This window comes from Dasypus novemcinctus, chromosome 5 (assembly GCF_030445035.2).
Source record: "Dasypus novemcinctus isolate mDasNov1 chromosome 5, mDasNov1.1.hap2, whole genome shotgun sequence".
NCBI lineage: Eukaryota > Metazoa > Chordata > Mammalia > Cingulata > Dasypodidae > Dasypus > Dasypus novemcinctus.
Genome location: NC_080677.1, coordinates 72,056,875 through 72,082,833, shown reverse-complemented (window position 1 = coordinate 72,082,833; position 25,959 = coordinate 72,056,875). Strand labels below are relative to the sequence as shown.

The window sequence follows — 25,959 nt, the reverse complement described above, 5'->3', positions numbered from 1 at the left end:
TTTTTCCTGTTAGAATGCCTTGATCAGACACTGGAGGAAAGATTTTCTAGTAATCACCATCATCAGCACCTACATACAACATTCCACCTATGTGTTGGCAGTTTTGTTCTCTTTTGGTATTTCCAGAAGAAAAGCAGGTCTATAGCATACTAGATATCACGTAATACCAGGATCATTAAGAAAGCACAGGAAGGCAGGCAGTAAACTGGTATAAAGGTAAAAGGAACTTAGTACAGTTTTCATGAAATTCCTTAAAATATACCTCACTGCCTCAACTACTGTTTGCTATTAAATAGCTAGCAGAAGTATTAAATAGCTAGTAGTACTATTTAAAGATAAGATGTGTAAAAGATATGCAGATTTTATTATTACACTTTGTTTCTTTCAAACTATTTTCCCAAGGTCTTTAAAGGAACTTGGAGATTATTTGCCCAAGAAATTGTTTCACAATATAAGTCCGAAATCTGCTTTTAGTAAGTTTCTTCAATGCCTTAACAGCAAAAGCACACAGGAGAAGGGTTAGAGTTAGTAAAGCAGGTGAAAATGTATGTATTTGTGGTTGGGGTTTGTAATTGAAAAGCACTTATATAATATAATCCAAAGTTTGCCACCTCCCGCCCAAATCCAGAATTCTTCCCACAGGAAGACTTGCTTTCTTTAAAATATACTTGAGACAGAGCCTTTTCTCTCTTTCTGCTGGCTCTTTAAATGAATAATCCAATCTGGGTGGTGACTTTAAATGATAAACTTTTATTCTGAATATACTGTTTTTGCACAAGAATTAACACAACATTTTCTGGGATTATAAATATTTTTATAACAGTATTATACAAATTTTTACAAAATGGTTTTATTAGGCTAATTTCCACAAAAGTGTCAAGAGAACATAATAAAGGGGAGTAAAGATCTATTGTTCACAAAAGCCTCTTGGTTTTTGCATGGATGCACACTGAACATGTCAATAAAAATATCCCCAAAGCATGATCCAACAATCATACAACACAACAAAAAGACAACTTTGTCAGGTCACATTATAAACTCGATTGGCATCTACACGAGACAGTATCCCATCATTCAAAATGAAATTTCTTTGAGATAATTATTTGTATTAGAAATAAGGTCTACGAAACTAATGATAAGGGTGGTCTAATTCTTTGAAACTCTGGAATTTTTTCAACACTAGATACTTTTGTTTTATTGATTTACCCTTTACAGAAATGTACACTGAATATTAACAATATTAACATTATGCTATGGGAAGTCAACAAAGGTTCCAGATAGTTAGAAAATATTTGAAATTTGGGGCAAGTGCAATAGTCATTCTATTCTACACTTTAAAAAGTCACAACATTCCATTTTGTTTCACTAGGTTAGACTCTGTACCTCTAGAAATTGTAATGTCAACTAATATGCTCAATGGAATAATTTAAGAGTTTTAAAATTAAGACATAGGATTTAAGCTTTGGTGGAGACAGAGAAAGATTTTAATGAGATGTAAAATACAAGAGAGCATCAAATAAGCAAGTAACACTTGGGTTGCAAAGGTCACTTAAACGGGATACTGCCTATTTGAACCCAGTAAGGCCAGTTTTTAAGATTAATAAAAGGAATATTATAGGAAAGCTTACAAATGGCAGCAACACTGTTTTGTTTTTTCCAAGTTACGCAATAACGCCTTAAGCATTAGAAACATGAAAAAAGATCATACTAAAATCTTATAGGCCCAGGACCTAAAAATCTCTTCACTTAAACTTGCTAACTATGTCATGTTAAAAACCTGTTACAAATATGGACCACGATTGGTGTTTGGCAGTAATGCTGGTTGTTCAAATGAAGACAACATAAAGAAACCAATAATGTGAAACTCTTTTCTATTACTCAACACCAATACAAAACTTACTTTGCTTTTGCTTTAGTGATGAACTATGTTAAGCTGCATGAGTACTAAAAAAATTAAATAAGTGAAAACAGTTTAAAAGCTTTTCCTTGATCTCTTTTACATGTCTTGGAAAACAGTGTTATAACAAGCTATAATTAAAGTTCTTGTCAACAGTTAAAACTTCCATAAAAATCCTAAATTGAATGTAACAATTTGATGGGATGAGTGTTACTGTTTTTAAAAAAGGAATGCCAGAGTCATAAAGACTAGTATCAGTCAGGAAAACGATTTTTAGTCAGAGACCATAATCTTACCTGATTTATTACCACGGATGTGATTGCTATACTATATAACTTTATTTTATAACAGAAAATAAAGGATCCTAGCAAGACTCATGCATATAAATATATTATTGATGGCAATAGAAATCAAATAGGACCACACTAAAAGATGCTGTGTTTAACTGTGATTGAGAAAACAATAATATAATTGATGAAAATATATTATATCAATGGCATAAGCCAAGAAAATATATTTAATAGATTTCAAACATAATTTTAAGGTAGTTTGTTGTATGCTGGAAGCAATTTCATTATTTTAATGTGTCACTTATATATACCATCTAACATAATTTTATATTTTGATACCTCATTCTCAACACTTTCATGATTTAAAATAGTCTAGCAAAAGTTAGCAGTAAGTTGTAAATATTTAATTGACAAACAACATGATTTAAACATAGTGTTACTAGAGTGAGAAGTTCCATATATTTTTTTTATCACTTTGGTGTTTTCTAAAACGTTAATAACAGGTATAAATGAGACTACAAAATTACAATGCATTAGAAATGGTAACTGATGTCAACTCTGAGAACAATAGTTGGCAAAGTGATTCCATTTCCCCTCCCTCCCCTTTTTAAATTAAAAAAACATACTTTAAATAAGGAAAATCTACACAAATAGTACCTAGGGTATATTGGTGGTGGGAGAGAATTACAAGTACAGACAAACTAAAAACAAAACAAATCTTTTAAACTAGCCAAAGAATTGTTTATATCTTTGATATGTGGATTGTATTAAAGCATGCTGGATAGTGTTAGTAATATTTTGACTTAAAAATGATATTTAAGAAATTTTCCAGCATATAACACACCATTTCTGGCATGTTCAAAAGAAGAACAAATGCATTTTACCATAGAAAGTATCAGCATACTTCCAGCCTTTAGCAAAACTATTCACTATCATAAGAATTGCAAGTTCATTGTCTTTGTCCTTTTTTCAAATAGTATTTACTCCTGAAAATAAGTTTTAAAAGCATAATATTCTGCTACCATATTAGCAGAAATATTCTATAATGAAACATCTGATTCTATAATGAAACATTTGATTTGCTACACTAACCATTTTCACCAATGAGGCTGTATAAAAACAATTTTTATTATTCACAATCAAGTATTCATGTGCATACATATGGATTCAAGGTTTCCTATTTGTTCAGATTATTGTAAAAAAAATTCAACAAACTCGATGAAAATTGGATCAAGTGACCATACCATTTTAAATGGAGGGACCAAAGCAGGAGCAGCAGAAAATTTTGGATTGTACATGCTACTATTTGAAAGAACAAAGAGGAAACCTAGGATGAATTTTCATTGAGAACATATATGTACTTTTCAAAAAATAAATGTGTCAAATCTGATTTATGTACTTAAAATATCTGTACATAGGTTTCCAGGCAAAAGCACGGATCTGTATAAAATCCATTAATTCCCATTTCACCATGTAACTAACCCAATCATTCAGCATTTACATTGCACAGTATATTCAGAGTAGTTTAAGGATTTTATAAAGATGACTTAAGTGCATTACACTGCAAGGTTCAGATTCTTACATAACAATAATGTCACTTAGCTTTTCTCATGGACTACACTCTACATTAAGAGAAAAACAAACCAAAAAGTTAAAAGAGCAGCAGCATCATGCAAAATACCCTTGGTAACCAAAGTTCACTTATCACAAGAAAAACCATTCCCCCCACCCCCAACAAGCTTTTCTTAGAGCATTTTGAAATACTGGCTAGCACTACATAACTGTACTGTGAACAAAGGGAAAATGACAGTGAAGCATTTATTAAGGGCTTACATGTATGAGGAAACGTGTCACATATTCAAATTTCACCCTCAAGCACCTTTAGTTTAATAACTTCTTAATTATTTTCAAAACATCAATTCATTACCCTATCAAAACTTAATTGGTCATCAATTGTGTTACCTTTTTTTTGGTAGAGAAGCCATTCTTCATAAGGCATTTCATTCATGGCAAATTTTTGCAGAAAATTAGCCATTATTTATATTTCAACAGTTTGGACAATGGTTAATTCTTTTTAATCTATGTATTTTTCAATCATTACTCAAAGCAGGAATTTTTGAACAGAAGAACATGTGGAGGAAAAAATAACTTCCTAGAGATTCCTTCGGTCAGATCCAAGTCAAAATCAAGACAATTCTTCTAACTCGTAAACAATTTTATGGGGAGCCCTTTTACATTAAATCACCAATGATGCAACAACAAATTCTCAAATTTCCCAATAGAGCACATATAGAATCTTGTTTGGATGTTATACATAGATGATGCAGCATTCACACAAGTTTAAGGATCTAACACCCTGACATGCAGCCAGTGGGTGCCTTTCGAGTCTGTGACTTAAAGTTATGCCATAGTATGGGCCCAGCTAATGTTCTGCTGATTGAAGGCCGACTTCATTTTAATATAACTGAGGGCTCATGTTTTGGCAGGGTCTGGAGTTTAATTATGCAGATTTTGTTTTTAGAAGGTCATAATGGGCAGTGTCTGCTGCCAGATACCAGCCAGAGCAGGATAAACTGGATTCCGATGAGGGACCACAGAGAGGGATTTAATCCAGAGACACCACCACAGTCGGTATAATCCTCCTGATGGAAAGAAAAGAAAAAAAAATTAAAATCTTAAAAAATATCTAGCAAGACACCATTCACAATACTCCATATTTTGTCAACTTCTGAACTCACCTTATAAAACTGCTCTAACTTAGATTCAAATAAATTAAGTTCTCTTAGATTTTATTGCTCAGGAGTTTTAGATAAAGCAATCTTTCAGCATCATTTGATGAATGTTTTAAAAATTTATAGATTCTGATGATGAAGAAAGCAAATACTTTAATAATAAATGCTGTTTTGGATAATGTAACCAAGAAATAAAAATAAAACAATAGTAGTTTTCTAATTTCTAAGAATTATGATTTTAGGAACAATGCACAGTAAGGAAAAATTGGGGACTTGTAAAGTAAATAAACTTAAGAAACAAGCATCCATTTCCCATATGTCCTATATTCAGTTTCTGAGGAGAACATACCATGCACAGCATTTGGATCTTCATCAAAAATTAAAATTAGAATTAAATTAAATTAAAATAAAAAAGAGGAATGTACCCGAACCACAATGAAAAGACATTCTGAAAACATATCCAAAATTAAGAGGTAGGGTAGAGACGGAGGTCTATTTTGTTTAGAGAACCCTCCCATATGAACAATGATTATACTCATTGTGTCCCCAATGAGTAGCCCAGTAAGTAGCAACTCATTAGTTTCCCTTCTCAAACGAAATTGTTCTTCATATTTTATTACTCGGTTCTATATTCTGTAACATTTTTCATGTCCTTTAATTTCCTTCAAGAGTTTGAGTTTCATTAAAAAAAAAAACAAAAACCCTATCTCAGAAACACCTTTTTTAAGGATCCAAGAATTGAAGGTTCATCTTGCAAAAATCAAAATAATAAGCTATATGTTAAATAAAAAAAGAAAGTGTTTTTTGTTCTTCAGAATAATTTTACAAAGAATCTAAGCTCACAGAGAATAAAAACTTTGACTCTTTGCTCAATGGGTTTTAATTCAATACCTGCCAGATAATATAAATTTTCAATCCTGGGTGATATTTTAAGGCAGCAGAATTCCGTTAGAGAAAAGAACATATAAAGGAAATTTTTATTTTTCAAAAGCTCTTTCCCAAATCTAAACTGAATTATAAAATCATAATCAGTTCTTAGCTCTCATCCTAATTGACCTTTCAGGAGCATTTGACATTGTAGAACATTCCCTCCTCTTCCTTCTTCCTTCCCCCCCCCCCCCATGTGTCCTTTCACATACTGTCTCCTGTTTTCTTTCCAAACTCATTTGTGTTTCATATTATATTCCTTGGCTTGACCTGCTTCTCTTTCTGCCCTCTAAATGTTAGAAATTTCCAGGGGTTAGTTTTCTGTTTTCTTTTCTTCTTCTTTTTTTTTTTAATAGAGAAATTACAGCTTTATTTATTTTTATTAAAGTTAATAGATCACAAAGTACATAACATTAAAAAACATAAGAGGTTCCCATATAACTCACTCCCCACCCCCCACCCCCATCATTTTTGTAAATTGTATTTTTTTTAAAGATATAAACATCTCAAAAAATGTTACATTAAAAAACATAAGAGGTTCCTGCATATCCCCCACATCCCCACCCCACTCCTCCCACACCAACAACCTCCCCCATCATTGTGGCACACATTTTGGAGCACAGCTGCACTACATGGATAATAGTTTATTCTGTAGTTCACACTCTCCTCGAGTACATTCAGTGGGTTATGGCAGGGTATATAAAGTCCAGCATCTGACCCTGCAATATCATTTAGGACAATTCAAAGTCCCAAAAATGCCCCCACATCACATCTCTTCTTCCCTCTCCCTACCCTAAGCAACTACTGTGGCCACTTTCTCCACCTCAATGCTACAATTTCTTCTATTACTATTCACAAGAGTTTTATAGTAGAATATCAATAAATCCACTCTAATCCATATTTTATTCCTCCATTCTGTGGGCCCTGGGATGGTGATGTCCACTCCACCTCTAGATCAAGAAGGGGCTTAGATTCCATATGGATGATGGATGCAATTCTTCTGCTTGCAGTTGTAGGCACTCTTGATTCCCTGGTGTGGTGGTTGACCATCTTCACCTCCCTGTTAGCTGACCTGGGTAAGTCCAACGAACTCTTTTCTTCTTTATTTATACTTTTTTCCTAGGTGATCTGATCCATTTCTACAGCTTTAAATGTCATCTATTTGCTAATAACTCTCTCACTTTCATATCTTAAGCCTTGGCCTCCAGATTCATATATTCACTGATCTCTACTACCTCTCCTTCTGCATGGCTCACGAGACCTCAAACTTTTCACAAATATTTTCTGCACCTCAGTATATACATGTTTAAGAGCAGTGCCTCAGACCAAAGACTTCAAGTCATCTATGATCCCTCTATTTTAAAAAACAATCTAACCTATCAGCATGTTCTCTTATGCTTAGCTTCAAAATATATCCCCAAACCTACTACTTCTTACTCTCTCAGGCCCAAGTCACCATCTCCTTGAACCTACACTCCTGAAAAGGCTGCCTTACTTGCCTCATTGCTTCTATTCTTGCCCTTTTACTAATACAATCTCTTCTCCAAAAAACGGTCCGGGGATCTTCATGAAGCCATAAATTCCATCCTGTCACTCCAAGCTTGAAATTTCCCATCAGAATAGAATGTGAATTCCTTATCAAGATCTACAAAGCCTTATATAGTCTGGTGCCGGGCTCCTCTCCATCCTCCTCCTCCTATACTCTTCCTTCCCCTCTCCCACTTTCATTCACTCCGTTCTAGTAACACTGGCTTTCCCAGCAACAGGCCAAAGTATTTACTATTTCAGGGCCTTTGAACTTGCTCTTCTCTTTGCTTTAAATCTTTTCCCCCAGGTAGGGGTGCCAAGTAAAATAGAGGGCACCCAGTTATATCTGAATTTTAGATAAAGAACAAATACTTCTTTACTACGAGTCCCAAATATTGCATAGGATGTACTTAAACTAAAAAATTATTAATTGCTTCTCTGAAATTCACATTTAACTAACCAGGCATCCTGTTTTCTTCTAAGTCTGGCAACCATCTCCCAGGTATTTTCTTTTGGGGTGTTAGTTCAAATGTTCCCTCTTTATAGAGACCACTCAATCTAAAATAGCTCCCTCTAACCTCCCAACCCCCACTTATCAACATTCATTTTCTAGCCTTTCCCTGTATCTTCACTTTTCACAATTCTGATATTTATAAAATATGTATATATTGCCTATCTTTCCCACTAGAACAAGATACATTGAGATCATGGTCGTTTTTATTGCTCTATCTAGGGTGACCATATTACTTTTTGTCCAACAGTCAGTTCTGAGAATGAATGGAGGTGCTAATTATACTTCTGCTGAGAAGAAAGGCATAAATTGCAACTCTCCCAGACTATATCTGACATATAGATAAGTGGCTTGATATGCAGTGGGTGTGCACTAAGTACTTGATATATGACTAGTAGGTACTCAGTAAGGAGTGGATATATTGGTCAGTTAGAAATGCCATGATTGTAAAATACTACATTCAAATCCAATGTCACTTAACTGGGTTTACTCCCCAGTTCTGGTTAGGTGTTAATTTGATGGAACACAAAGCTAGCACACAAATGAGACTTATTTTTGCATTTAGAATATAGTTTGTTAAAGAAATTCTTCATAATGCAAAATATATCTTGATATGCTAGAAATGTATCATGGAAAGAAAAATATTCTCTCTGGCTCCTACTACATTGTTTTAATTTTTATATTTTAGTTGTTTTAGCTCTATTTCTTTTGTGTGATGATGAGATATGTCTGTTTCTATTTGGGAATTGGTAGTTCAGATAAGTTATTTGGTGTCCCTGTAGTCTGCATGTTGACTCACATTGAAAAATCTGCCTCTTGTTTCCTGATCATGTTTTCTCATGTGTTTTGCATTGTGCAATCATTATACTAAGATTTGAAATTCTTCTATGAAAGAGAATTATGATATACATTCCAAAAACATTCTAAATCACAAATGCATAAGATGTAGGAGGAATCTCAGCATTTTCTCCCTCTTGCAGAGACAGAAATCCTACTGACACTATGACCAGACAAATCAGTCTGATATTCAGATTATTGTAGTAGAAAACAGAAGATTGGTACCTTTTTTCAGTTTAAGACATTAAAATAGAAAAAGGATACAATGCCAACAATGTATGTATATGTATCTTAAAAATAAGATAAATAGACTAATTTTGTTAGATTTCCTCATAACGGACCTCTTTTAAAATATTATATCATTCAAGGTATCATTTGAGAATTCCTTATTCTATTTTCCTCCTCCAATCTCATTAAAAGAAAAATATATATAGACTATAGTTAGATTGATATGATTTTGCCCTAGGGTTTATTTCATCATAAGATCATGAATGTTAGTTGCTACAATCTCCTCAATTTTCTGCTGTCAAACTATCCTGCAAAACCTTACGCTGACTTGCTTACCCCAATCAGAACCTGGGACAATTAATTGGACATAGTTAGAGTTCAATAAATTTTAATTTATTTAAATAAATTTAGATATAAATTTTCCCAAAATTAAGTTTTCTAGTCATTTGGCCAAAAAGTTTTTGCTCTTTATTTTCTGAATTATAGTCATCGTTAAGTTTCCTTCAAAACGCAAATCATAGGTGAAAACATCCACCAAATAATGGCTACTTTTGAATTTAGGTTGGTCTGTACTTAAGTCACCCCCATCTGCATCAACAACAATCTATCTAAAGTTATTTTGGCAGGTATTACAAATGCTCCACAATGTATCCAATAATGTATTTTTATAAATTTGGTATGTATAAAGTAATGAAGTTTCTCAATGGCAGGGCAAGGAAATTATTTTTTCTCTGAAATTGTTCAGCACTAGTACAATCATTTCGCTATAAACTATTATTTGGCTTGCTTTACTGTCTTCTTTGGTTTATGAACTTTAGCTTCTTGTTTGCTTATATTCCTTTTGTTCTTCTTTACCTCTTTAGCCTTCAAAAAGCCCTTGGGAAAGGCATCATTTAAAAGTTGTATTTTAAGGAAGTCCTCATGGTATGGGATGTCACAATCATATGCCTATAATCTGTAAACTTTTGAACGCCACAGGTACAAGAGCCATAGCTTTAGTCTGAGCCATTCTTTAAATGAATTACTTTCCTTCTGTAAACAGTGTAGAGTATTGGTTTTAGAAGACTTTAGAGATTACACCACCATTCCAGCTTTCCTTTGAGGAGAACCTAATCCACAGCAAATTCTGATATAGCCAGACTATCACTGAAACTTAGACTAAGACATTTATCTGTCCTCTCTGTGCAGAAAAACCGCCAGCTAATCTCTCCATATTTTCTTGTAATATTTGTGTTACTTTCTCAACCTCTTATTTTTTCAGAGAAAATATCACTTCCTTTTATGTCATCCTATTGACACTTAAATTGTACAGACTGGAGTCACTGTTCCATACGAATAACTGTGTTTTGAAAGACCTAAGCCAAGTCTAGTTCATGTAAATTAAAAGCCATCTACATCATCTTCTCCAGACTTATGTATTTCTCAAGGACGCAAAAATATCAAATGATTTCAACCATGTTTTTATCTTCCAAAAATTATTTCCTTAAAATGTATTGATCCAATCCAGTTGTTTATAGTAATATTTATTTATTCTCATGATACATTTATAATTATGGTGAGACAGAAAAATATCTATATGGGAAAATTCAAAATTGTATTTTTAGGGGGTGTTAGAGAAAAATTTTAAAAATTTCATCATTACCTAAAGATTTTTAAGATAGTGGTAAAATAGGAGCTGACCAATTCAAAAGCAGCACTTAGGCCAATATTTGTTTATAATTAATAGTTTATAAATCTTATCTAAGTAATCCATGACTGAGATAGAAACTTTTCAATCAAAGCTGAAAATCTAGTAAATTTTTTACACTATTTCTTACTTAAACAGTAAACATAAAAATTGATTGTTATTCTGCTTTAGTTTACTCTTCTCAGTTATGACCAAAATTAGCTACAATTATAAAAGCATATGATTTACTACTTTTCATATGAAAGTGGTATGATTATGTACTTCTTTTTGAAATATTTATTTTTAGAGAAATTTTAGATTTAGAGAAAAATTACACAGAAAGTACACAGAGTTCCCATATAACACCCCACACTCCCACCCAGACACATAGTTTCCCTTACTGTTAACATTTTACATTAGCATGGTACATTTGTTACAATTGATGAACCAATACTGAAGCATTGCTACTAACAAAAGTCTATATCCTGGTTTACACTTTGTGCTGTAAACATCCCAAAGATTTTCTCTGAGAAATACATTTAACAGGTATATTGAAAATTATAGGTTCAAATAAAAGAAATAGAAGAATCATGACTAGGGGAATTACAAACAAGTGTAACTATGCTGTATTGGGGAAACAGATTTTCAATTCCCAACTAGGGCTGGCCGAGGGGATGCTGATTTCGTGAGGCTGTGTGCCTTGCCTATGCTGTCTGGATGTCCCTAGAGCCCTTGGGTGCACCTTTGTTTGAGGCTTTGTTTGCTGTGGAAGTTTGTGAAAGTTACCTGAGATGTGCATAAATATTACCTGTGGGATGACCTCCCGACTCACTCTGAAACCTCTTAGCTATAAAAACTCTTATTTAATATTCCCCCCTTTGATCAAAGTCTTTTACCACATGCACTGCTAATTAATGCTTGGTAATAATCCCTTGGTGCCAAGGAGGCTCATCCCTGGAAGTCATGTACTTTTAAAAGATATTTTATTATATTTAATATATAAAATTATATTTTGAAATGCTGCTTATTTATTGATTTACATAATGTGTCCCAAGAGGAGTTATTTGATTTTGGTCTTTTATTTCAATTATTAAAATCAGCTAGGCCTATCTCACTGGGAATCTTTTGATATGAAAACCACATTTTGTTGTCTCAGAACAAATTTGGTTATTTTCTGAGGCTCCCTCTCCTACTCCACTTTTTCTGCTCTGATGACCTCATGTCTTTATAGTAATGGTCACATCTCCATCTAGTGGTTTCCCAATCAAAATGAATACCTGAACAGCAATGAAGGACTTGTACAACAAAAGGTGCTCTAGCAACACAATCATGATGATTCCAAAGCATCAGAAAAGAAGTTGCAAAACAGTAAATGGAACACAGAACATACACAAAGCACACTTCAAAACAGCTCTTCAGTATTGTTGATTATATAAACAAGAAATTTGTCAAAAAGGTTAACAATAACTTTTGGTTATATAATGCAAATAATATTAAAGAAAATGAACTAAGAAATTTGAAATACTTATGCTAAAATAATTCAGCATGAATTAGTATTCTGAGAGTAAAAATCTATAAAGTTGGTTTATCCAAATTTGTTACCGAAAAAAAAAAAACTAGAAGAAAAATCAGAATGGTTGACATAGTAGTCCTTAGTAATACTTGAAAAAATGGAAATGATTCATTAATTTTACATTACTAAAGTTTGAAAATAAATGGAAATGATCAGCTCTAATAATTGTCCTTCTAGTATTTCTATTTAGTGAAAGACATCATGAGATTTGTATATGTATATTCTAGGCATTCACTTAATCTTCATACAAAACTTTATGGCAAAATAATGGTTTTTAAATTAATATTGGAAAATGGCATTTTCTGTTTAGGATTAGAAATTTATGCACCATTTGAAATCAGCCAAGTACAAAACAATATTTGCACTGGGCTTTAGAATATTTAATATTTTGTATTTGGGGTTTTGGATTACTTTGTAAAACTTCAATGCACAAATAAAAACAAAGAAAAATTATAGAAAGTGACTGACCATCCACAGCACATGAAAAGTTGCAGTAAAATGAAGATAGGAGCTGACATCATGGTACAGGCACGACTTGTTGTACATTTAAGTTGATCCTATTAATAACAGGCAAAGTAGCAAGTACAGGAAAAAGAAAGAAAACACAGAAAAGAAGACATACTAGATGAGATTTCATGCAATTTGCTGGCAGTTAGCAGTTATTGTGTGCCTCCATCCAGAGCAGATTCACAGTGACTATTGCAAATAAGCATTATCAAAATATCCCACTGCTAAAGAAACACAACACATTACTAGCACATCTAGCACATCAAGCTACTGAGCAAGAGTTGTGCTTTCACACACAATTCCCCACCAAATTTATAGGAAGTTGAATTGTTGGAAAATTCTAATCTGCACCCAAGTCTTTTTTGCTGCCTTGATTAAAAGATAAAATTTCCTAGGATGAGAATATTTTTGGGTACTAAGGTTCTTATATCATCTTTAAAGTCCATCTGAATGATTTTAATCTCAGTCTTTGTACTGTCAAAAGTAAGTGATAGTTAATGAGCGAAGTTTCCCTAATGAGCTACACTGCCCTGAGGCCCACATCCAACATTCTTTGTGGAATGATTTGTCATGAGAAAAGCTTTTGAAAGTGTAGTAGACAGAACAACACAATTTCTCATACATGCATATTCTCAAGTCTTACTGGGTGAAATTGAAAAAAAAAAAGATTTAGCTTCAATTTTGGATCACTTTTTCTACTGAAGATAAATGAATGACCAATAGTCTTCACAGAGATAACTGTGATGTACTGGCTAAAACACGTAGCATTTTTAGTTCTATTCTCCAGCACTGATTTTACTTTTCTTTTTTCCACTTCTAATTTATATTAACTGATTATATAATATCTATCTGTGAAAGTGCTTTATCCTTTCTGGAACAAATATCTATATTTGAGTGAATAAGTATAGAAGTAGGTAAATTTAATCTAAGTAAATATTAAAAACCCCCTTTATTAAGTGCGCATTATTAATCAATAGATGTTTTAAGATGATTTTAGAATAAGCAATTCATGATATGATCATGCTCTTTGGATACTCATTGATGTGTGCAAGCCATTTAAAGCAAAGATGCACCTTGATGAACTGGAGAACTGGGGAATATTACATTTAAAATCTGCAAAAAAAAGTGGACAGTAATTTTTATGTGGCCCTTTTCTTTGAGAATAAATTTAAGTTTTTAAATAAATTTAAAAGCATAAAGTTGGTTTCATACACAGTAAGACAGAAGATTGTTTATTAGGGGAAGACTGCTGCCTTGAAAGAAAGTAGTGGTCATATTTAGATAATAGGCATTAATCAGGCTTTGTAATATTTTATTAAATTAATTGTGTAAATGACCTGGTCTAATAGCAAGCATTAGAAAAGATTAAAAAATTAAAAGAAATAATATAAATCTGATCTGTGATGAAAACAGAACCATATAAAAGAATTATAAAATAATAAATAGCTATTAAGTTTTTAAGTGAATTGAAGACTAAACACAAACTAATAGATTATAATTAAAAAACTATACCATTTACATCTTTAGGATTGAAAATATAAGTTAAGGTAATATATATATACATACTATGAATAACATTTATACATGTTATTATTTGTTAGAGAGTCTTTGAAATCATCAGATACATGACCTTTGATTATTAATAGATTGATTAGAATTGTGTTTGAAAGTACAATTTCTTTGGGAAAGACAGATAAAAGAAGCAACTGTTAAGTTTATGCTAACCATGAAAACTATTGAAATGAAAATCTATCCACCAGCAAGTACATCATGTTAATGAGGGACACTGTGGTTAAGACCTTATGTTTGAATTAAAATTGCAATTTGTCTCCTTAAATTCTTATGGACAATGACCATTATTTTACAGGTTTTGTGCAGGCACTCAGGCACTCAGCCACTGAGCTACACCCACTCCCCTTATAGTATTTTAATACAGGAAAAGTTTCATCTTACTTCTTTATTGTTATCAAAACAAACATCAGGTCCTTTTCGGTATCTGGGTTGTTTAACCATATCACAAGGATCTGGACCATCAGCTAAAAAGACTTGTTAAGGAATATGAAGTGACTTTTTTACTAAAATGTTTAAAAATATAAAAAATGCAATATATTTATTTTCCAAAGTAAGCAAGAGACTTTATGTCATTACTCTAGTCCAACACAACTGGTTCAGGAAATCAAATTGCCTCAAATATTCCCTTGTCAGGTTAGAGGATACACATAGAGATCATCTCCTTTTAATCTTATAATACATAAGCAGGTACTCAATAAATGTTTGTAGATTATAAATGGATAAAACAGACAATGATGCAGAGTAGTGGACAGGACATACATATAAAACATGGTCCAATGGAAGACCTGAGTACATGGCATCTAGCAAGACAGAAATAGAAACGACCCAGTAATGACCATCAATCTCAAATATAGGTGAGGACTATTTTTTTCATAAAGAACATGATTAAATGCAAAAACACACAAAAAAAAACAAAACAGGCACTTTACAGTTCTGCCTACAATGCTTTAACAGGCATTGCATTCACATTTAGCAGGCTTACCACCGGAGGTATAGTTTTAGCTTTACTGCCATGGAAATTAATAGTGATGATACAAATCAAAGTTTTTGGCAATGGTGAGGATAATGCTCAATAAGTAACAAGTAAATAGAAATTAAGAAAACTCATTTTCTATCATTTTAAAAATTCATTCCATTTATAGGGAATAACTTTAAAGACCATTTTCACATTAATTTTTAGAGTCAAAGATTTTTTTATGTAACTATTTTCAAGTGTTTTAAAGAGCTCCTGTTTTAGATACTGTTGAGGATTGAATCATGCCTCCCACAAAAGGCACATTTAGGTCCCAACCTCTGGCCCAATGGGTGTAAACCCCTTGGTAAATAGGACCTTTGAAGATGTTATTAGTTACAATGTTCCCAAACTGAACGCAGGTAGGCTTGACCCAATATGGCTGAAGTCCTATAAGCAAAGGAAATTGGGCAGATAAAAGAGAAGCCACAGAGAGCAGCCAAAAGTTAAAGTCAATGGATTCTGAAAGAGAAAGGCAAAGATGCCACCATGTACTGACTGCCATGTGTTGGAAAAGCCAATCAATTCAAGTTGTTAAGCCAATCCATTGTACGGCATTTATTTCAGCATCTAGGAAATGAAAACAGATACTATTTAAAAAATAAAAACAATTAACATAAGCCCTTATGGAAGACATAGTTGATTGCCTACATTTCTCTTTGCTCTGATAGAGAACAATTAGCCATTGGACAAGGATCAAGTTTATTACATTTTGTATTTTGAGAATATTTATCACAGTGCCTTGCATTCAATAAATGTCTATAACAAAGAGAGAAAATGAAGTTTCAATTGCCAATAATAATAACTGATTTGAACAATTTTGTCTATAAATTATCAAGTTCTTTCATAAAACTGTACATGGGATAAAACATCAAATTCCTACATGAACTAAAAAATAGTATCAGTTCAATTACATTTCCCTGAACATTATTTCAAATATAGGTACATATATAAGTTATAAAGTAATATTCCTATCTGATCAGTGTAATATAGCAGCAAAGAATACTTAATTAGAGAGCTTCCTGTGGACCCACTGAATATTGGTTTGTGGACCAAGCAACATTCCTATTTTCCCTTGTCAGACTCAACTCTAGAAAAAAATAATCTTTTGGTTTTCCCCTCCATACTAACCCTACTGGTAAAAGTTGTTGGGTTTTTGTTTTTTTTAAATGATGATGAAAGAAAGCTTAACCTCTGTTCCTTTGTTAAATTAACATTTACTGATTTTCCACAAAGTGTGAAGGGTTCACTGAAGATTCAAAAGAAATTCTCAAGATAGACAGGGATAGACCCAACCCAACAGTATTGAAGCCTAAAATGATTATATATAGTTGACTTGATGTAGTAGAGTGTGGCTCCATTTGTGATGTTTGGCTGTTGACTGCTTTCAAGCTCCACCATTCCCCTTCCCTTTCTGCCTCTTATCTGGGCCAACTGATATGAAAATCCAGGTGCTCCTTCTTTTGACACCACCATGAAGTAGAAGCCACACAAGTTCCATTCCACACAGGCAGAAACCCAGCACCACTGCCTACCCACCATAAAACCTAGAGCCAGTCACTCTTCCCTGTTCTCTCAAGCCCTTTTTGGATCTGCTTGAGAGCCTGCCCTGCTTTCTCCAGAGATTCATTATGTGCATAATAAACCTTTCCATTCTCAATTAGTGCACGTGTGGCATTATCAGTCTTGACATACAAACCAAATTTTTGGTGAGGGGCTCATCCTGCCTCTGTAGATGATGCTAACATTCTAGAATACATTTCTCTTTATGAGCATAAACAATGTAACAAGGTTAAGAAATGCATTACTTTCAGATGGCTTCCCGTTCTTAGCATCTCTGATGTCAAAGGATACAAGTCTGCTCTGCCTGTATAAGCAGTCGCGTGTCACAGGGACATGTCCCTTTGCTCTCAACCATTATGAATATTAAGTTGGTGTTCATAAGCTTTTCTACATGAAAGATTCTGTAAAATAAATATTGAAAACATCACAGAAAATTATTTTAATGTTGGAGAAAATAAAAATATTTCAAGGATTCTCAGATATTAAAATGAAAGACAAAATATGACATACTGAAACAAAGCGTCACCAACAACAAATAGTACATCAGAATGAACACAGTTTTAAAAGAGAAAGATTACCATTTTTATTTATTAGCAATGTATATTACCTCTCTCAAGTGAATAATAAAAAAGTGCCAACAGAAGATATTTTGTGTGGGCTTTGATTTGTGTTATTCCTAATAAAATAAGCAGTATTTAGTTATGTTAAAACTCATAGAAAAATGAGTTCACTAACACATTTAAAGAATCATAATACTGAGCACTGAAAATATGCCAAAGTTGCTTTATTTACATATAAAGAATCTAAGAGCACAAAAATGGCCACATATCTTGCTGAGCTTCTGGCAAGCTAAACTTTCTATGAAGTGGGAAATATTTTTCTACTCTGTCCAAAATGGTAGCCTCTAGCTACATGTGGCTATTGGGTACAAGCATAAATAGTTTTATTACACTTTCCTTTGTTATACTTATCAGATATTTTTTACAAATTGAAGGATTCTGGCAACCTTGGGTCAAGCAAGTCTATTAGCACCATTTTTCCAAAAACATTGGCTCATTTTGTGTCTCGGTGTCACATTTTAATTAAGATATGAACATTGTACATTGATTTTTGGACATAAAGCTATTGTATACCATAGTATAGTATAAATATAACTTTTACAGGTACTGGGAAACTAAAAAAATTGCATGATTCACTTTATTGTGATATTTGCTTTATTGTCGTAGTCTGGAACCGAATCCACAATATCCTTGGTATGCCTATCCTTGAAATGTGACAAGAGAGATGGAAGCATACATTTTTAAAATTTTATTTAATTTTAATTGGAATTGAAATAGCCACTTGTGGCTGGTAGTTACTACCAGCACAGATGTAAATAGAACCAACGGCTTTAGATTCTATCTGCCATTTGCCCACACCATAAGCTATATCTGCCTTCTTTAGAAACCAATACAAAAATGTAAATGTCAGTTAAAATAATTTCTTTATGCTTATACATTTTTCAAAGAAGCAGATCTTAGGCCCCTCACTCCACTGAACTTGGGACAGAAACATAAAGCATATAAGAGGAAATCATGATTCAACTTATTTGAGTATATTGGTCTTTACATCACAATTAACTTAATCATTTGTTAAGCCCACATTGCTATTACTGGACATCCATTAATGAAAGGCCCCCAGACTTTGAAACTATTTCTACCAAACATGCTAGAATTTTGTTTCCTAAAGTTGATAGCCTGATGTTAAAGGAGAAAGTCTGTTTTTTTTTCTGAGCTCATGCCTGACTCCTCCCCCTTCCTCTCCCTTCTCACACCGTCTCCCTCCTCAAAGTATACTGAAGTAAGTCATAAATCATACTGACGATGACGACTACAAATTCATCATGCAGGTTTCAGTTAATCCCTTCTTGGAAATATTCTGTTATAAACTTCTTTTCGGATCCCCCACCAATGGCCTATTTAGCCCGTTTACAGTCTCAAATTACCTCACCTTCACATATTGCCTCTTCTCCGGCCCACTTCTCCTTTGCACCAGTCTCTAAAAGCAATGCGATCAAATTCTGGGCTCTGTAACCTGTGGCTTTCTACTCCTTTCTCAGATCCTATGGCATTGGCTATCATTTTCTTCTCAAACCTTCACTATTCCCCATCTGACCTTTTTCTTGTTTCCTACTGTAACCAAATGAAATTTTCCATATTTTTGGAAATATATCTATATTTCCAAAAATAAAAAGTTTAACAAATCCAGTTTACTCTCTCAGGCTGCAATCCCACTTTCTACTCATTATCCTAGTTAAAAAGTACTCTATGTATCTATCCTTCTAAACTCTAAGTCCCGAATAAATTGCTCTAATTACACAATTCTTTTAAAGGCAACTAAAGCTATAAAAGCCATACATATCCTGGCTACTGGTTCATTATAGAAGCATTCAGTGAATACACATTTGATTCCCATTTTAAGATGTTTTATTGGCTACTGTCTTCCTAATATCAAGCTTGAGCTAGGAAACAATATTGTCACCTAGTTCCTTCAGTTTTAAGTCAAAGATATATCCAATTCTTCATGTTAGAGATTAGAAGAACAAACAAACAAAAAATACCCAGAATATCTTCTTGTAAACCTTTAGTGACCATTATAAGAAGAAATATATTTGATTTAGAAATACTTAATAAAATTCTGCAACTTTCTCTGTTAGAAAGTTTTAAACATGGTTTCTTTTAGACAAAAAATATACTGAAATATAATCAAATTTCTTCATGTTCTACCTAAAAGTGGAAACAAATGATCTTGATCTTTTAACTATTTTTACAGTTGAAGGAATTACAACTTATCAAATAACTGATTTTTAAAAAATTTTAAATTATAAAAGTCTACATAGGTACTGAAAATCTTTACAGATAAGTATATCTCTTAGACTCCAATCACAATCTCCATTATTATCTGTAGTGATTATAAAAGTTAATACAACTTCTTAGTGAAATAAGACTACTCCAGATAATGAAGAAACAAATTACCTGGAACAGTTTCCACAGTCTAGTACACCACTGAATGATTTACTATCATTATCGAAGAAATACTGCGTTTGTTCAGTAATGCAGCTCTGCTTTGACAGGGAGGCTGTAAAGTCTTCATCCTCCATCTCGACTGTAGGGGAGTTAAAACAAAGACCACCTCATGAAGGCAACACTGTGGTCAGTGCCCAGAGTCTACACTTTTCATGCAGCAAAATAAATGCACAAGGGCAGGGTTTACAACTGGCTTGTTTACTGCTGTGTAGTACAGTGGCAGTCACCAATGGGTACCCAATAAATATCACAGAATGAACTAATTCAAATCCCTAAGAGTGATATAATGAATGAGGCCACAGTGAACTAACAAAAATTTTAAAGCATTAAGATAGGTGGGACAAATGATTGCAACCTACAAAAGTATCTGATGGATGGATGATATTTCCCTCCCTCTCAGACATATGCACACACCAAATTTATGCACACTTTCTCTCTGAATTTGTTAAACTCAGCACATCCAAAATAGCAAATTTTTAAGAATTTTTATTATGACAGTATTGGGCATTGACTTACCTGCCTCAAGAAGTCGTGGGAAAGTCAAACTCAAGAGAAACTGCTGTAGAATAGACCTAAATTTTAAAAAGGAATGTTTATAAAAATCTAGATATTTTCCATTATAAAACTTATAATAAAAATCTGAGTATTCTTGCATAATATTGTTCTGATTTATGTATATGTACATATACAAGCAGATTTCTTTTTTAACTTATGGGGGAAATTTTGAGGATTTTTTAATAGAACGTTTAGCATTATTTTTATATAAATAATTATTAAATGATATAAAAATTATAACTTTTCTATCTGTATAAGAAGTCATGAATATACAGGACCAAGAGAGCTGCATATATGTGTGAAGAGGCCTAGTATAAGGCAATAAGAGATTGTGTTAAAGTGATAAGGCTAAGAGGGAGAGTTGTTAACATCTGAGTGCAATGATTTTTGCATTCATTATTTTCTCCTGATTTTAATTTTTAAAAATGTCATAGTAAAACAAACAAAAACAAAATAAAAAAGCAAACAAATAAAACCCACCTTTTCTGTCATACCAGTTTGTAATAAACAAACTTTATATTATAGAATATAGTTGTGAATACATAATGCAACATTCATGAATTAAAATATATACATTATATATAAGGGATAAGGCACTTTCAGTGTTATAACAAATAACTGAGCCAAACATTATTACAGAATCAACTGAATCTGAATTTTGAAAAAAAGGGAAAGGATTAGGAACAGAAAATAACACAAACCAATCAAGGATTTCCAGGATCATTATAAGATTTACAATCCTATTAAATTAATATATAAATATCCTTGTCACACCAGAAAACACCATTTGTCACACCTTTATTTTAGAAAAAATTAGATGTTTAAACTAAAAGGAACAATCTTCCTTGTTAATAAAATTAGTTGTGAAAACTGAACATAAAAAGAACATTATAGATTAATCTACATGGAATAAGACTTGGACAATATAGTATAATGATGAGAAAGAAGGGAGAATTAGAGTAAAGAAGGAAGGAAGGGATGAGGGATGAAATAAAGGGAGAGAGAAAGGGAAGAAGAAAGGAAGACAATTAATCCCAAACACAAAAGGTTTAGTAATTTGATTGACTAGAACTAACAATGAAGAATGTTATCTTCCAGACTTTCCACAGAGCCTCAATAAATAGTTTGAATTTCTTATTTTCATAGATGGTAGGGCACAGATGGCAGTGAGGGAGGTGGAAAGAATTAGATCCATTTCAGCAACAAGCTGCCTTGAAAATATGTCAGCCTTTGTATTAATAATAAAAATGTATTTTTATTATTCATGTCATGAATTTGATCAGCCTAGATATCTAACTTGGATACTAAAAGCAATAAATAATGATATTATATAGATCGATACACTGAAAAGTTAAAAAATTGAGTATAATATAAAGAAAAACTCAAAGAGTTTCATAGAAAAAAGAAGCCTCTGAAAAGACTGATGTTTACATGAGTATTATTACATTGTTTTCAGATCAAAAACTGAATAATTTTAACAAGTGTTACAATGGACATTTTCAGAAAAATATTTATAAATATTACAAATATATGTTACATTATATGGAAAAAATAATTTCCATAAGAACAATTTATATGTTAGAAGCCCATATATTCATCAAATTTACAATTTCACAGCAGTTTTTTTTTAAGTACTAATAAAACTAAAATTTTGACTTACCAGGCCGCAGCAGTAGCCCACCAGCCAATGTGTAATATGTCTGCTATTGATGGCTATAAAATAGAATTAAAAAGTCACTATCTAAGTCTACACATGGGTATCCCCTTGAGAAGAACTGATGTTGTGACAGTGAATATTACTGACCACATATGCTGAGCGATGTCCTGCTCCTTGTTTTGGTGCAGCACCAGGCTCACATACTGACTGATAATCGTATGATTTGTTAAAAGCATAAACAGATATGTTAACAAGGTGTCTCATCAAGCTCGGGTCAATCTCTCCAAAAAATCTTCCAATCTGGTACAGAAAAAACAACAACAAAAAAATAAAGTCTTAAATTTAAACTAAACAATAGCATCTGAACCAGTACAATGAAAAGAAATACTATGAAAATAAAATTGAATTAAAATTACTCAGGAGCTTAAAAATAAAAGCAAATAATTAAACCCACATGACACCATGAACGAATGAAGTGAGATTATATTTCTCAACGGCTCTGTGTAATATATTATTTGTGGAAGGAACACAGATTATTAAACATTAAGGACACAAACCAAATGTCCATAAAAGAAGAGAAAAGTAGCATAATTAGAAGAAGTAGGTTGAACTAGAAAGAGAAGAGGAACTTGTGAAGATTGTGATAAACTCAATTAATTCATGTATAATGGGCCAAACTCTAATCTGCTTCAACACATAAACTGGAATTCAAGAAAATGGTCACAATGTTGAGAGGTCTTTTTCTTTTCTTTTTTAAAAAAGAAGCAAGAAATGTAGATTCAGAAGTGAAATTAAGTGGCAATCACTGAAATTTGCTTAAAATTCTTTGTGAGGCAAAAGTGTATGTGCTGCCAATTTGTAAATTCGGGTTAAGAAATTTCATCACTTTCAAACTCATCTAATGATAATACTAATTATATGAAAATTTTCTAAATTTCTGTCAGATAGAAAACAAAAAGTTCATGTCATGTTAAAATCCCTAACTGTATGTAGTAAACGGAACTGTTAGAACCAGGAAGAAAAATCAACTAATCAATATAAAGAAAAACTATATTTAGCCTATATTTCTTAATTGTATATAGTGAATTAAGCAATTTCAAACTTATTTTATGAGAGAAATAAAGCACCCCATATTTATAATGGTTTGAAAGAGTTTCTGTGGCGTTAATCAGCGAAACACTATTTGGAGGCCCTAGTTCTCTTTCATTTTAGGTATATACCTGGTTAGTATAATCATCATGATTTGCCATCAGAAGAAATCCACCATCGTCTAGAATCACACAATCCATTACCTAACAAAATAAAAATAAAAATCAGTACATTTTTAGGAAGATTGAGAGGTTGCATTACCATTACTCTTTTATGTGTAGACAGAACAACAAAATTGGAGAAAAATTCAAATGACTATATTTTCTCTTGAACATATATGATCAGGAATCTGGATAAAAGAAATTAAAGGCTGGCATTGATTCATTGCTTTATGCAAAACCCACATGGATTGATAATCTACCATCATCTGTCCTGGTTAAGAGTCAATTTAGTCTGAAAAAATAACCAGAACAAATCAGAAAAAATATATTTATTACTCTAGGATCATTTAAATGATTCGAGGAATTGCATAGACCAAATTATTAAATAATGCGCAATTCTTTTTATTGTTTTAAGCACATATTTAAGATGTTGACAATACATTCAAAAAACTAAATTTTAGTCATCATGCCTTCTGGACAAAAACAACAACAACACAAAAAACAAAAACAAAACAAAAACAAAAAATAACAACCCAAATAGCAGCATGAGATTATTTTAAACTATTTTATATTTTTATGTTAAAAATGCTTGGTTAGATAGTCAGAGATTTAAAAACAGGTAGAAAAAAGAAAAAAGAAAACATGCCTGTGACTGACAAAAAAGTATTTACTTCCCCAGAAATATATAATAAATTCCCATATATTATAATTTAATTTATGTTTATGTGCATGAAATGATTTAATGATTTTACTGAATAAAATTACAATTAATGAATTATTTTTATCATATTTAAAGACATAATAAACTCCATTTTCCTAATATGGAAGTAGTTTTATACAATTTTTTTTTTTTTTTGAGGTACCGGGAATGAACCCAGGACCTCATCTATGGGAAGCTCAACCACTAGAGCTACATTTGCTCCTCAGTTTGTAAAAATCTTTACATATAAAATTACTATGATATAGATTATGTAAAATCTTTAAAAATAAAATTATTTTGGATTTCACAGGACTAGGGGGGAGAGAGATGATATGGACCCCCTTGTTTCCTTTGGAAATATATAGAAATACACAGGGCACTAGGAGAAACTAGTGGGATTTAACATTCTTAGGGCATCTTCAACTTTTGAGCAATAAAGTCACATTTGCCTTTTTCAATTTTTTAAACCTAAATGGAAATAATAGAAGACCATGTAAAACCAAAGGCATTAATAAACTACACAACTTCAGGGTTTAGCTGAAAATATTTTCCTGTCATTCTAAATGAAGTCTGAATATATATATATTTAGAGAGAGTGCTAAAGATGAGGACAGCAAACCTATGCATTGATAAATGATGAGGAGATAAGGATAATATGGTTAGAAACTTCCCCATCAAGAAGTAAAGCTAAAGATAAATATGTAAAAAAGAATCTACCCCATTTGAGATTGAAAACAATACAGTCTATATTGCTATGGCTTTCTTTTATTTTCCAATCATATTTGAGTTTTTTAAAAATAAAGGCAATTAAGGATAGGAATTTAGGAATTAAAAACTTGATGCCAATTCTTATGTACTGATTAGTTCCCATTTCTATAGATTAGTTTTTAGTACTTGATTAAAAATTACTGCGTCTTCTCATTTATTAAAGCCTTAACAAAGCTAACAGGAAAACAGTTGTAGTTAAAATAAGTTAATTGTAAAGAGTTTTCTTACTTCACTGTTTCTTTTGCAGTCACAAACTGGACCAGCACACTGAAAAACAGAACTTCCATTATCAACTCACATTAAAAAATTTTTTAAATAAATTACTTCATATAAATTATTAACATGTGTAATTTAAAATATTGGAATAATTTACTGAGTATAATAATATTAAATGACATTCCAGTTCCTAAGCACAAAAATTAATAGTTTTACCTTTAAAATTAGGAAATAGACACCAAGTATTTCAAGTTATAAAGTGAAAGATTCTTTCTTTTTTCATCTTTTTTTTTGTGGCAGTACCAGGGCTGAGGATTGACCCTGGGAAGCTGGTGCTCAACCATTGAAATACATGGGCTCCCAGGTTTTTCCTTTAAATTAAATTGCTTTAATTGGCTAATTAAAACAAAGAAAATCTTTGGGAAAAAAAGGAATTAATAGTTCTGTCTCAATTTTGTATTACTGAAAATTAATTTTTTCTCTGTATAAGACAATTACTATTCCCCCTTTGAGATACTAAATATAGCATAAGAACATAAAAAAGTAATATATATATATATATATACACATATATCTTACCGGATCCCTAATTGAAGTTTTGGTAAAATTCTCTATCCAGGAATTTACATCAATTTTTATTCCAACAACTGAAAAATTATGTAAAAAAAAAAATGAAATGGATACAGGTATTTACAGAAACTGTGATTCTCACTTATCTATTTTTTTCTCTAACATTAAAAACTTCCTGAGTATGCAAATCTAAGTTTCTTGAGATGAAAAAAATATGAATATTTATTTAACTTCTGGTATACATTGAAAAATTGTTATGAGATGATTTAAAAGACTTAACTGCAATACAATCTTTGCTACATGACAATGTAGCCAATTTATATAATAGCAAATAAG

General features: G+C 32.2%; 1 protein-coding gene across 6 annotated transcripts in view; it reads right to left on the bottom strand.

The window, feature by feature from the left end:
- Positions 1-730: 730 nt before the first annotated feature.
- CACNA2D1 (calcium voltage-gated channel auxiliary subunit alpha2delta 1) overlaps positions 731-25,959 on the bottom strand; it is a 545,135-nt gene continuing 519,906 nt past the window's right edge. For 4 of the 6 annotated variants that reach the window (XM_058297102.2, XM_058297103.2, XM_058297104.2 and 1 more), the window contains 10 exons: positions 25,633-25,700; positions 25,066-25,104; positions 23,340-23,411; positions 22,267-22,419; positions 22,123-22,175; positions 20,424-20,479; positions 19,857-19,986; positions 17,134-17,243; positions 14,649-14,731; positions 731-4,829 (listed from right to left, as the gene is read on the bottom strand). In XM_058297102.2, the coding sequence (XP_058153085.1) occupies positions 4,713-4,829; positions 14,649-14,731; positions 17,134-17,243; positions 19,857-19,986; positions 20,424-20,479; positions 22,123-22,175; positions 22,267-22,419; positions 23,340-23,411; positions 25,066-25,104; positions 25,633-25,700 (881 nt within the window). In that variant the 3' untranslated portion in view covers positions 731-4,712. Of the gene's footprint in view, positions 4,830-14,648; positions 14,732-17,087; positions 17,244-19,856; positions 19,987-20,423; positions 20,480-22,122; positions 22,176-22,266; positions 22,420-23,339; positions 23,412-25,065; positions 25,105-25,632; positions 25,701-25,959 lie in introns of all 6 variants that reach the window. The other 2 variants (XM_071215190.1, XM_071215191.1) reach the window with 1 other exon arrangement.